The following is a 12,646-nucleotide window of genomic DNA, read 5'->3' as shown; positions in this document are numbered from 1 at the left end:
GAAGAGGATGGTATTTCTCCAATTTGATAGTTCTCTACAATTAGTACATTTACAGTTTGAGGGCTTTATATATTTCTCTTTAGAGTTAGCCAGTATCAGAAACAAGATTATTAGACTTGACTCTTCATCTCTTTGGTTATAGTAATTCCTGGTCTTATTTATAATTAATTACTATAGATATTGTACAGGAAATATCACAAGTTGAATAAACAGTCTGCAAAAGACACATGTATACAGCAAAATCTGTGTATCAATTGCAACAGTTTTACAGTCCCAATATTCTTACTTGGACTTTCACTACTGAAGTTTTGTTGTGTGTCAGTAGCTTACTCTTACTGTTTCCATATTACAAGCAGTCCCCGGGTTACGTACAAGATAGGGACTGTAGGTGTGTTCTTAAGTTGAATCTGTATGTAAGTCGGAACTGAACAGTTTCAACAGCGGCTGAATCTGGACGCCAGTTCTGACTTACATACAGATTCAACTTAAGAACCCCAGGCATCCCCAAGTCAGCTGCTGCTGAAACTGATCAGCAGCTGATTCCAGGAAGCCCGGGGCAGGGGCTTCCTGTAGTCAGCCACTGGTCAGTTTCAACAGCGGCTGACTTGGGGACGCCTGGGGCAGAGCAGCTGGGGTGCTGCTGGATTGGTCCAGTAGCGCCGCCGCTCCTCGGCGCTACTGGACCAACCCAGCAACACCCAAGCTGCTCTGCCCCAGGCGTCCTGATTCAGCCACTGCTGAATCTGCAGACCAGGGGAATGGGGGGGGGAGGCAAAGCAGAGCCAAGCCTCGGAGCGCATGGGCAGCGGACACCCCTGTCCGCTGCCCACGTGTTCCGCCGCTTTGCTTCCTCTCCCTGGTCTGCTGGAGACCAGGGAGAGGAACGGCCCCATTCGTAACTGCGGATCCGACATAAGTCGGATCCGCGTAACTCGGGGACTGCCTGTATATATACACAGTACACATATAGTTTATACGTCTTCTGTTTTTCAGCAAAAAATACAATTTTGACAAACCAACCTGATAGCATGGATCCCTCATTAATAATCTCAGACAGATTAGTACTCTCAGGAAATGGATGGATGGGGCTCGATTAACCCACTCCCTATAGCAGAAACATAAAAAAAACCTATTATAAACCAGGGGCAACAACATATGCATAACAATGAACATAAAGAACAGAGTTTTTCAGTTTGGGGCATTAGTCATTATGAGATTAAGCATGAAAACCAGCACACCATCATATTTTAAAAACTATTTGTATTCAATCACTATAAATAAAATACAACCAACACGATATGAATTCCCTATGAATACATAAGATGTTATTAAATTGCACATTACTAGCTATCACTTGTTACACCTAACATACACAATATTCACCGAGGCCTTAATCCAGAAAAGCACTTTCTGATTGTTAAGCACAAGTAGTCCCCTTGATTTCAACTGAACTGACCATGTGCTTAAAATTTAACACCTAAACACAACACGTTCCAGAAATGAGTATCATTGAGGTATAACTTTTCAATATACATTACAAACAAATGGTTTTGCATAGTCTATGAAAGGCATATATTCTATGTTCCTATAAACAATCCTTAGACATCTACAGACACCCTTTTTATAGATAGATACTTATACTCCATATTTATAAGAATATCTCTAAAGGTGAGTGTATCCGTATTTATCTGGACAAGTTATTCAGAAACAGAAGTCTACATGATGTGGCAGTTCTCTTTTCTTGTTATCATTTGCTGTTGGGAAGTAAGCCAATGACTAAAAATATTTTGATAAAAATAAAGGCTGTGCTGTACTGCATGCAATTAGAACACCAGGATCAACTTATTTGGGGCAGCTTCTTTGCACGTAAGCCCTGTTAAGGATAGAGGCTCTATCCTAGGTTCTCACACTTGCCTCATCAGAAAACTGGTGTTTGCTTTCGAGGAGAAATGATGGCTTGTACAGACTGCTTTTGGAAGGCCAAATTGTGCCTTGTAAATAAAAAAATATTATATGCTGTAAAATTATTGCTATTCTCTGGCAATGGTGTGTGGAACAGAAAGGAGTATTGTTCAATATGCCTTAAGAAGTGATTCCTAAAAAAAAATCTGTTTTTCAGGAGGCCCAGATCCCTGGCAGAATCCACAAGTTTCACAAGGCAATCTGTCTTTCATGTCCCGCATCAGGGTTAGTAGTTATCCAATGCAGCCTCTGGAGGCTTTGACCTTCTGCAATGGCAGTTGTTCTAGAGAAGCTATCAACATACTGGTAGCAATGTGCTTACAAAAGGGCATGTAATCCCCTTGTGACTGCACTTGTATTACTGGGTTCACAGGGCTATTAATATATGATAGCATTATTAACCTCATCCAGGTCATTTTCAATACAAGGTACTCGTTAAAGCATCATAGAAATTATAGAAAAATTAAAAAATCAGAAACAATGCATAAATAATGTTTGGAAGGAGATAGCATTCAGTTTCCTTGAATTATCAGCAAATAAAGTTGTATCATTACAGATCCTCTATAGCAGGACAATGACACATTGCACTGTACCCAAAAGAGAATGGGGTTAACATTTTCAAAAGTGCCTAAGAGAATTAATAGTCTAAGTCCCATTTGCAAAAGTGACATAAGCACTTAGGAACCTAAGCCCATTGAATCACAGAATACTAGGACTGGAAGGGACCTCGAGAGGTCAAGTCCAGTCCCCCGCCCTCGTGACAGGACCAAATACTGTCTAGACCATCCCTGATAGTAGGTTAGATAAATGTCTCTTAAATATCTCCAGAGATGGAGATTCCACAACCTCCCTGGGAAATTTATTCCAGTGTTTGACTACCGTGACAGTTAGGAATTTTTTCCTAATGCCCAACCTACACCTCCCTTGCTGCAGTTTAAGCCCATTGCTTCTTGTTCTATTCTCAGAGGCCAAGATAAACAAGTTTTCTCCCTCTTCCTTATGACACCCTTTTCGATACCTGAAAACTGTTATCATGTCCCCGCTCAATCTTCTCTTTTCTAAACTAAACAAACCCAGTTCTTTCAGCCTTCCTTCATTGGTCATGTTCTCTAGACATTTAATCATTCTTGTTGCTCTGCTCTGGACCCTCTCCAATTTCGCCACATCTTTCTTGAAATGCGCTGCCCAGAATTGGACACAATACTCTAACTGAGGCCTAACCAGCGCAGAGTAGAGCAGAGGAATGACTTCTCGTGTCTTGCTCACAACACACCTGTTAATGCAACAGTATTTTTTTGCAACAGCATCACACTCCTGACTCATATTCAGCTTGTGGTCCACTATAACCCCTAGATCTCTTTCTGCTGTACTCCTTTCTAGACAGTCGCTTCCCATTCTGCATGTGTGAAACTACACTACATGTCTACACCACATCTTTAATAGCACTGTATTATACCAGTACAGTGATGCAGTTATACCAGCAAAGCTGCATTTTCACTGCCATAGTTTATTCCACACTCTGCTCCAAGCAAAATAAGACATACTGGCAAAATTGTAGTTTTGCCTGTATGACTAAGCCGGCACTACGGTTTTCATCCAACACAGCTATGTTCCTCAGGACTGACTCCTGAAAGAGTTAAGCCAGGCCAGAAGTCTGTAAGACTTAGGTTTCTCTGTGCATAAAACAATGTTGAAAATGAAAAGCAGTGCCAGACTTACAAAGGTATGTATGTGTCTAAAGACACAGATCAGCATCTAGTGGAATTTATAAAAGCATATAAACAAGTTAGGTACCTGACTGCCATTGCTTTTCATGAATTTCAATGGGAAATGTGTGACTAACTTGGTCTGTTTTTTTGGAAATTCCCCTAGGCATCTAACTGGATCTTTAGATATCTAAATACCTTTGTAAATCTGGTCTTGGCTGGTTTTTTTGAAAATTTTACCTGGGATTTAAATAGAAAATTTTGTTTATATATAACATTTACTTTTCTTTAAGAAATTGCAGTGCTTATATTTTCTTGAATGTCTTGCACTTATTTCTGTAAAGATGTGCGAAAGTAGACCCCAGATCTGTGGAGCCTAGGATGGCTGACATTCCCATATTGCTACTGGGGGTGCAGGGAGAGCAGGGCACGTATAGAGCTACATCCACGGTGCACAATAATAGCTAGGTATTCTAGGAAGTACTGCCCCAAGGCTAGGGTGACAGCACCCTGCAGCTTTTCAATTGGCCAAATGCACTATTTAACCCTGAATATGGGAAGTAGAGAAGTATTGTTATAATCTGCCCAGATTTAGATTGGGAGACCCAGGTTTTGCCCTTTGCCCAGGTTATTATATATATGTAAAAGATCCCCCAGTCCTGTATTGTGAAACCAACAGTTTCGATACCACAGGGACTGTTGACGAAATGTACAAGCCATGCCTTAACTCATTCTTGGATCCTGGCCTAATTCAAGCAAATGAGCAGTCTTCTCTTTTCCAGATATGCATGTATTACATGTTCTTACCTGCAAATAAGTCTGTTCTTAACCAAAGCTGTAAAGATTTCTTGAAATAATTTGTGTTGAGCATGCTTGCTAAAATTTCTCTCATTCCTGTAGTTCACACTGAAGGGGAAAAAAGAAAAGTGCAGAATCATTAATTACTGTAAGCTTAGGCTACTGAAAGTTAATGAGAAATAAACAGACTGTATAAGCACACAGTTAATTGCTGAGATTATAATAGTGTATGGTAACAAATTATTTGACTAACATTACAACTTTTATTTAAATTGGCATTTAACAGCTCGTAACAGCTTATGCAGGAGCAAGTGGGAGCAGCCATTCAGTAACTGTCTTCATACACTGTCACTATAGGTACTGTGACTCCTGCTCTGCCCCTCTTTTTTACTCACTGAGTGATATCATTTTTGGATGAATTCACAATATTAAAATTACAAATACTCATAAAATAAAAGAAAATTACTTTTGAAAGAAATGCCAACTGCAAAAGTATGCAGTCAAAGCTAAACATGAATTCTGAACTGCTGACTTAATGCATGATCTTAAGATGCATGGTCCCAATCTTACTCCAGTGTCCACCATGTCCACCACCACTTTTTGTTGTATATGCAGAACCTATGTTGTAAGCTTTTCAGGTCAGCAATAGTGCATTCTGTCAGGAAAGCAGGATGCACACCTGAAGTGTTATATAAATAACAATGACAAACTTAAGTGGCATGGAGCCATTTTGGACCAGTGAGAGGGCCCAGACAAACAGGAAGGAAAAGTTTTGAAGATAATAATTGATAATAATTAAATAGAGGTGCTAAATTAACCTAAATGTTTAGAAAAATGTAGCACTTTTAAAGAAGAATTAGTCTGATATAACAGGGGGTTCTGAAGGTTAAAAAAGCCATATGCCATCTTTCTGGTGTTTGCTAATGATGTTAGATGCAGCGATGTTTTAATATTTTATTATGATGTTTTAAAAATTAACCCAAATGAAAACAATGTGAACTCAGTTATCCAGCTCTCATTTAGCAAAGAGGTCAGTCATCTCCCCTGGGATTTGAATGAAGATTCTAAATGCTGAAAGAGTGGTTCTTCTGTCCTCCAAATCTTAGGAGCTGCACAGGTTTTCTAACATTTGAAGAAGCCCTTTGAGGAATGTGCTCAGGATCTCCTGACTATCCAACCTCCTGTTGATTCTGGTGTGTGTGCTGATTCTCTCTCAAAGCCAAGACATTTGTACAAAGTACAATCCGAATGATATAACAAAGCAATTAAATGTGTTACATTCAACTTTTCAGCTAGCATCACTGACAAACCTTAATCACATGTATTTAAATAATGAGTGCTCCCAAGAACACACAACAACAGAAGAACACAATAGATTTTACGTTAGGCATCTTATGATTCATTTCTGTGTTTATAACAACTCAAATAAAAAATCCTTAAGGAACAGCAATATGAGCTGCCTGACTGCCCTTGGGAAACCTTTAATCTGATTATTTGTTGCATTATTCAAACCACATATAGTAAAACCTGTGTTATCCAGCATGCTCGGGGATTAGGGCGTTCTGGTTATCTAAAAATTCCAGGTCCCATCAGCCTAGGAAAAACCAATGGACAATAATAGTAAAACTCAAATTTTGGATATCTACCAATGTAAACTATATTGTAATCAACATAAACAAAATGCTAAGGATGTATGGGGCAATAGAACAAGTAAAATTTAGTCTTATTTTATTAAAAAGAAACAGTACTGCAATTATTATAAGGCACAGAAACAAGTTAAAACTAAAAATTTAGTCATTCTCTGGATCCAAATCACTGGTACATGTAGATGTAGAAGGTGTAGCTGAAGAAGGTACAGAAGATCTCTGCAGCAACTTCCTGATTTCAGCCTTGATTACAGGCCTGCTGTCTCTTGTGCATAAAGTTCTTTTGAAAATTATACAGCTGCATTACTTCTTGAGATAAAAAAGAAGAATGCTGCTCAGCAAATTTGATTAAAGTTGAAAGATCTGAACTTGCATCAGCCCTGGAAGTTTTATCTTCAGGTTATTCTTCTTCAGAATCATCTTCAAGTGGCAAAGACTTTTCTGGGTTGAAAACTTTTCCTATGATTTCAGGCTGTAGATCACTTCTGCATTGTTGTCCATGTTAACCCATTCTTCGATTTCATCTTCTTTGAGATTCTTGAGTGGGTTTTTGAAGCCTTCAAAATGTTCTTCTTCCTCAAACAACCCTTCTGTGAATATAGCCGCCAGGAAGCAGGGTTGGGGGCAACGGGGCTGTCTGGAGGAGATGGGGAGGCGGGGGCCGGCCGGCGGAAGCAGGGCTGGACGGGGGGCTGGGATGGGGGGCTGGGACGGGAGGAGAGGGGACTGGCTGGAGGAGATCGGGAAGAGGAGGACGGGAGAACCAGCCTCTAGAAGCAGGGCTGGACGAGGGCAGCAGGGCTGGCTAGGGGAGATCGGGAGGAGAAGCTGGGAAGAATCGGCCGGCTGGGAGAGGGTGGGGGGAGCGGGGCTGGTCGGGGGAATCGTCGGGGGGAGCGGGGTGAAACAACCAGGTGAAACATGTACATGTATTCATTTTTAATTTTTTTTATATGCATTTATATTTTTGGGCTGCAAATAACAGTACTGAAAAAAATGGATTCCAACTAAAGTAAAAAGTTTGGGAAACCCTGGTCTAGCCAGCTTTCTATCCATCTTACAGTCCATTTATCCAATCCATATTCCCTTAACTTGCTGGCAAGAATATTGTGGGTGACCATTTCACTAGCTTTGCTAAAGCTGGCACTGGGGGCTTTGGGAGGACCAGAAACAACTTATCTGAATATTCATCATTTGTTTAATGAATATGCAAATGAATGTTACCAGTCCTTCAAAAGCTTGTGAATGGATTTACTGGCCCCTGTGTCAAAAAGTTTGGGAACCCCTGGTCCAGAAGTAGGATGACTTTACTGTCGACTAGCTTGTTTAATTTTCTTAAATTCTCTTTTACTGCAGGCACAAAAATGTGAATATCACAATCCATCCATGCATTATATTGTTCTTTGCATTTAACAGGCAAATGAATAACTCCTTTAAGGGCTCCAGTTTTAACATTTTCCAATAACTAAAAATGTGATTATATTATTCCCAGAGGCATTAGCACAAGCAAGAACAGTCAGACAATCCTTATTCTGCTTGAATCCTGAAGCAGAAGACTCACCTTCAGCAGCCAGAGTTGAAGTTGGCAAACAGCGCCAAAAAAGGCCCGTTTCTTCCACGTTATATATTTGATCTGCACTTAGTTCATGTTCAGAGACCAACTTCTTAAAGGATTCATAATACCTTTTGGCAGATTCATGATCTGCCAATGCTTCTCCAGACACAGCCAATCTTCTGATGCCATGTTGAAGTTTAAAACACTGCAGCCATTCTTCAGAAAATGCACAAGGCACAATCAACTCCAGTTGTTTATAAAAGACCTTTGCTTTTTCAATCAGCATTGGCCCTGAAATTGGATGTCTTTCAGATCTTTTCAATGCAAGCCATTGATTCAACACTTTATCAAGCTGTTCCAATATCAGTTTATGCAGTGTATGGCATTTTTCAAGTCCTTTCTTGGTCTCTGATTGCGCAACGAATGTTAAAAGTTCGTCCTTTGGGGCCTTAATGTCATAAATTGTTGAAGAACCAACATTGTATTCATCTATCAACACTTTTCTATTTACACCTTTTTCTGAACTCCTTATAATGTCCAGTTTTTGACTTAGCTGTGACTCAACACAACTCTCTTTCTCTTCTGTCCAGAATTTGTTGATGGTTTTCTTGATGCCATTGATCTTGAGTGACCAAATCACTTAAGCGCTATCTGGTTGGTGAGACGCTACTGGATCTCAGGCTCCATCTGGGGAGACATTCTGGAAGCTTCCAGAAAAGTCAAACACAGTGGTGCGCAACCTTTTTGGAACTGCGACCCCCGCATCGCAGGGGTAGCGAACTGCCCGGCCCAGCTCCCAGCTGGCCGGATCATAGCGGCGTGCGTGAGGCTGTGCCCAGCCTCGCACCTGCCAGATCAAAGGGTGTGCCGTGAGGCTGTCTCCAGCCTCACGCCGACCAGATCAAAGTGGTGTGCTGTGCAGCCGCACCCAGCCCCTGGCCAGCCGGATCAAAGTGCTGCACCAAGCCCCTAGGAAATTTGCTGGTTTCTAAAGTTTTCCAGCTAGTTAAGTGCCGAATAGCATGTTTTACTGTATCTTTTCTTTCATTTAAAAGCAAATGTGCATAATTTAACATGTTCTTCAAACATTACTAGTTAAAAAGTATGAGATTTTGAAGTTGCAAGTATCAATTACACCTTTAACACTCTTAACCTCACCTTTGCTATTTTTTAAAAATCCATCATTAATAAGATATGAAGAAAAGAATGTAAATTTAAAGGTGTGATTTAACCCCACAGAAGCAGCATAAGGTTAAAAGTCAAGTTCATGCTCCACCCACACTTTGCATACTTTTTAAAAGACAGATACACGCTTTACCTAAAATTTTCAAGTTCAACAGCTTCAGTTGATTCTTGCCATTGACCTCGGTTTCTTTTTCCTTTAGTCTTGTTGGTGTATTGTTCTGACTTGGTCATACTATTTTGAGCAGTTTCAAAGTTAATGGCTGGGAGCTGCAAATGCAAGAAAGGCCGTGCATAAGGCAAATGCTATATATAAAGTGACCAAGCAGAGAAAATACTAGACTTTGTCTTCTCAAATTCTTAGTGGGATTTCAAATACTTTCTAAATTAAGATCCAACATTTGCCATTATAAAGATAATATAAACATCACACAATGCAAACAAAGTTATGTGAATACTCTGATCCAAGAAATGCTGGATCAAAGTAGTATATGAAGAAATGTGACAAATTTTGAGATCAGTGACCATCTAAGGTCAACCTGCTACAGGTTATATTAAACCACTGATATTTCTGTTTCAGAAATTGTACTGCCAGACCCACTCACACAACTGCTCAGAGGTACCACAATATTTCCTGTCATTTTAGAGCAGTGTTTCTTAACCTGTGTTCCAGGGAGGCAGTCAGAAGTGTGCTGCAGAGAACAACAGAGTTCAAAATGGGTTAAAGGGGTGGGCAGGCACCTTTTTTTTTTTGCTCCACAAAAAATGTTCCTCATAAAAAAATTTATTGTTTGGTGTTCCTTTGTCTTAAAAAGTTTAAGAAACACTGCTTTAGAGGCCTATCTGCACTAAGTGACAGCCTTTTCAACTTTTAATGCTCAGTGTGTCTACCACCATTAGTTGCTGTGAGACCATCCACACCTACTAGCCTGATTTATGTAAACAGGTGCAGTGCACACACACACACACAATACTCCCTCCAATCACTGCTATCCGTTGAGATAGTATTGTGAGGGTAATTTTAGAAGTTAGAGATGCATTTAGCTGCCTCATAGTATGCAAATACATAGCCCTGTGTGTTACAGAGCTTCTCTTAGATTAATTCTCCACACCTTCGTACAGCATCAGCAATGGATTCACATGCAGTAGGAGCACTCCTTGTTACATAGCTATCTACATTTGGGATTGGGATGGATTTTTCAGGACTGCCTCCAAAATGTCAGGACTTTCAGCCACAGAAGTCAATCCCATGGAAATTACATTGAATAGAATGGAAAAGAGAAATGGGCCATCCAGCTAGACAACAGAATAACTTCCACCATTATCTGGATTCACATGAAGTAGGGATTAACATTATTTTCCCAATTTAAAAAATGCAGGACTTCTTTTTCGCCCCCCAAAAAGCAGAGAGAAGTCTTAACAGGGAATAGGGGAAAGAGGATTAAGCTACAATACTAAAAAACTTACAAGCGAGTAACTACCACTGTAGTCAATTTTATTGCCACTGTTTTAATCTCAAGTTGTCACTTTTAAAGACTATTTATACATGGTGAAATTGATTATTTGTGGGTTTGCATCCTTCCTTTCATCATGTTATAATTAATCTGCCTCTTCCTGAAAATTGGGACTATTTCTTAATGACATTATCAAAGGTTGTGGAAAAAGACAAAGTTGTTAAGCTGTTTAACTATAAATAATTGTGACAGCATAGACGTTGCTAGATATGTTGATAGAGCAAAACAGGATAATTTTGCTGTTTAAAAAACAAATATGCCAAATCAGCATAAAAAGTTGATTGATTTAATTCCTTTGCACAATGTAAATGGGAATTTTTTACTAGAGAGAAACTCTGCTATTGCCAAAAAAATTAAAATTTCTAGTGAATGGAACTGTCAATGAGCTCACTAAAACTATTTCTGACAATGCACAAAATTCATTCTACCGGAATCATTATTTTGCATGATCATACAACTGTTAGCATGTTGAATAATGACTACTAAAAAAAAATACCTGCTGTTTGCTTGACTGCACATTTAAAAGAGACCCAAGTCTTTTAAGATCAGAATAATCCCTAGGATAAAACATAATAATGTATCTATTAATAACTGAACAAACAACGTTATTTATAACTATGTCAACAACTAGTCTGCCCAGTGTAAACAAGGTCAATCTGTGTGATCGACATTGGTAAAAGAGAAGGCAGTTCTCTAGTGTTGCCTTAGTAAACTATTTTTCTTTTTGCATACAGAAGTTTCGTAACTATTGATTTGTTTATCCAGCATACCTGAAATCACCAAAAATCTAAACTCGGTGACCAAAGTAACAGTTGCTATACATACAGGGCATTACACTTCAAAGCATTTAACTTTGGCAGATGGTATAAATTACCAGATACTATACCTTGTAGTGATCCCTCGAGGTTTTTTGTCTGTTCCCTTTTCTGTGTTCTTCACCTTTTTGTCTTGATCAGGCATTGTAAAACATCAACACTGCAGTATTAACAGCTCATTCCTTAAAAATAAAGTAGATAACAGAACACAATTGCTCTAGAACAGCAGCAAGTTGTAGCACATAGAAGAACCAACTTGCGAAACTTTAGGAACCAAGATTAAAGATGTCAATAAGCAGGCAATTGGGCAATCGTGTAATTGCTGAAATTTTCAATGGTTGCACGCACCCGCAGGGTGGGTTGACAGCCGGCTCCCCAGGAGCCAGTGTTCACCTTTTTAGGCAGCTCCCTGTGTAGACCGGCTCCCGCCTCATTCCCAGAGACCTGGCTGCTGCTCAAACTACATCCTCTGATACAACATAGCTTTACTAAAAACATCTGAAGCAGGATTTTAATGTAACATTCTTTTAAAATCCTGCTTCAGATGTTTTATGTAACATTCATTCATATCTTGCAGGGTAGAAAGAAAACACTTTATCTACACCTATGTAAAAATAATGCATAAACTGTATTTATTAATTCCTGTAAATAATAGAATACAGGATGAGTGCTGAACAGGATGTGTGTTCGTATCTCTGCTCACTAATGGTTTGAGCCTACATGGTGCTTTGGATGCCAGTCTAGTAAAGCACTTAATCATGCACTCATCTTTGAGAGAGGATGTGTATGAAGCCTTAATAAATGATGAGAGACATTTCTGAACATTCATGCATAGGACATGAATCATTCAGGAATTAGGATACACATGGGCAATTCTGGAAAAAGAATCCAAGATGTTTTAGCAACATATGTATAGAAATGAGTTAATGGAAACCATTTTTTTTTAACTGAGAGTGCCCCTTTAATTGATAAAAAGTCAGTGTCTACAAAAAGCAGGAAATATAAAAATAAATAATTTTTTAAAATTAAAAATCAGATTTTTTAAAATTGTTTCTTAAATTTTTTTAAAATCAATCAATAAAATTAGGGATGTCAATATTTTAGTCAACTACATGATTAACCGATAAGCCTACTCTTATCATTTAATCCTATTGACTACATGCACTTCCCCCTTTTGCTGCCTGTTAGAGCCCATACCCATGGGGAGCCCACTTCCCCCTTAAACTCCACAGGTGAGGGAGGGAGGTGGGAACCAGTACATGCAGGAAGCCAGCTTTCAAGCTAGATCCCCATGGGTATTGGCGCCCACAGAACCACCTACCTCCCTGCGCTGCTGCCTCTCTATCAGAGGCAGCAGCGCAGGGGAAGGAGAATGGGGGGGGGGGCAAAGGCTGCCACCACGGAGCAGCCTCTCTTTGTGGTGGGCCCAGGCTCATCACAGACAGGAGCTACTGCTACCCCTGTATCA

General features: G+C 39.6%; 1 protein-coding gene across 7 annotated transcripts in view; it reads right to left on the bottom strand.

The window, feature by feature from the left end:
• The window catches only part of NEK10 (NIMA related kinase 10), a 201,672-nt gene that overhangs the window by 181,092 nt on the left and 7,934 nt on the right, over positions 1-12,646 (bottom strand). For 6 of the 7 annotated variants that reach the window (XM_075922001.1, XM_075922000.1, XM_075922002.1 and 3 more), the window contains exons 2-6: positions 11,250-11,360; positions 10,860-10,920; positions 8,986-9,119; positions 4,476-4,574; positions 1,021-1,105 (exon numbers count right to left, since the gene is read on the bottom strand). In XM_075922001.1, the coding sequence (XP_075778116.1) occupies positions 1,021-1,105; positions 4,476-4,574; positions 8,986-9,119; positions 10,860-10,920; positions 11,250-11,323 (453 nt within the window). In that variant the 5' untranslated portion in view covers positions 11,324-11,360. Of the gene's footprint in view, positions 1-1,020; positions 1,106-4,475; positions 4,575-8,985; positions 9,120-10,859; positions 10,921-11,249; positions 11,361-12,646 lie in introns of those variants that run through there. The other variant, XM_075922004.1, reaches the window with a different exon arrangement.

Source organism: Pelodiscus sinensis, chromosome 2 (genome assembly GCF_049634645.1).
Source record: "Pelodiscus sinensis isolate JC-2024 chromosome 2, ASM4963464v1, whole genome shotgun sequence".
NCBI lineage: Eukaryota > Metazoa > Chordata > Testudines > Trionychidae > Pelodiscus > Pelodiscus sinensis.
Note: the sequence above shows the minus strand (reverse complement) of the source record. Positions and strands in the feature narration are given on the sequence as shown.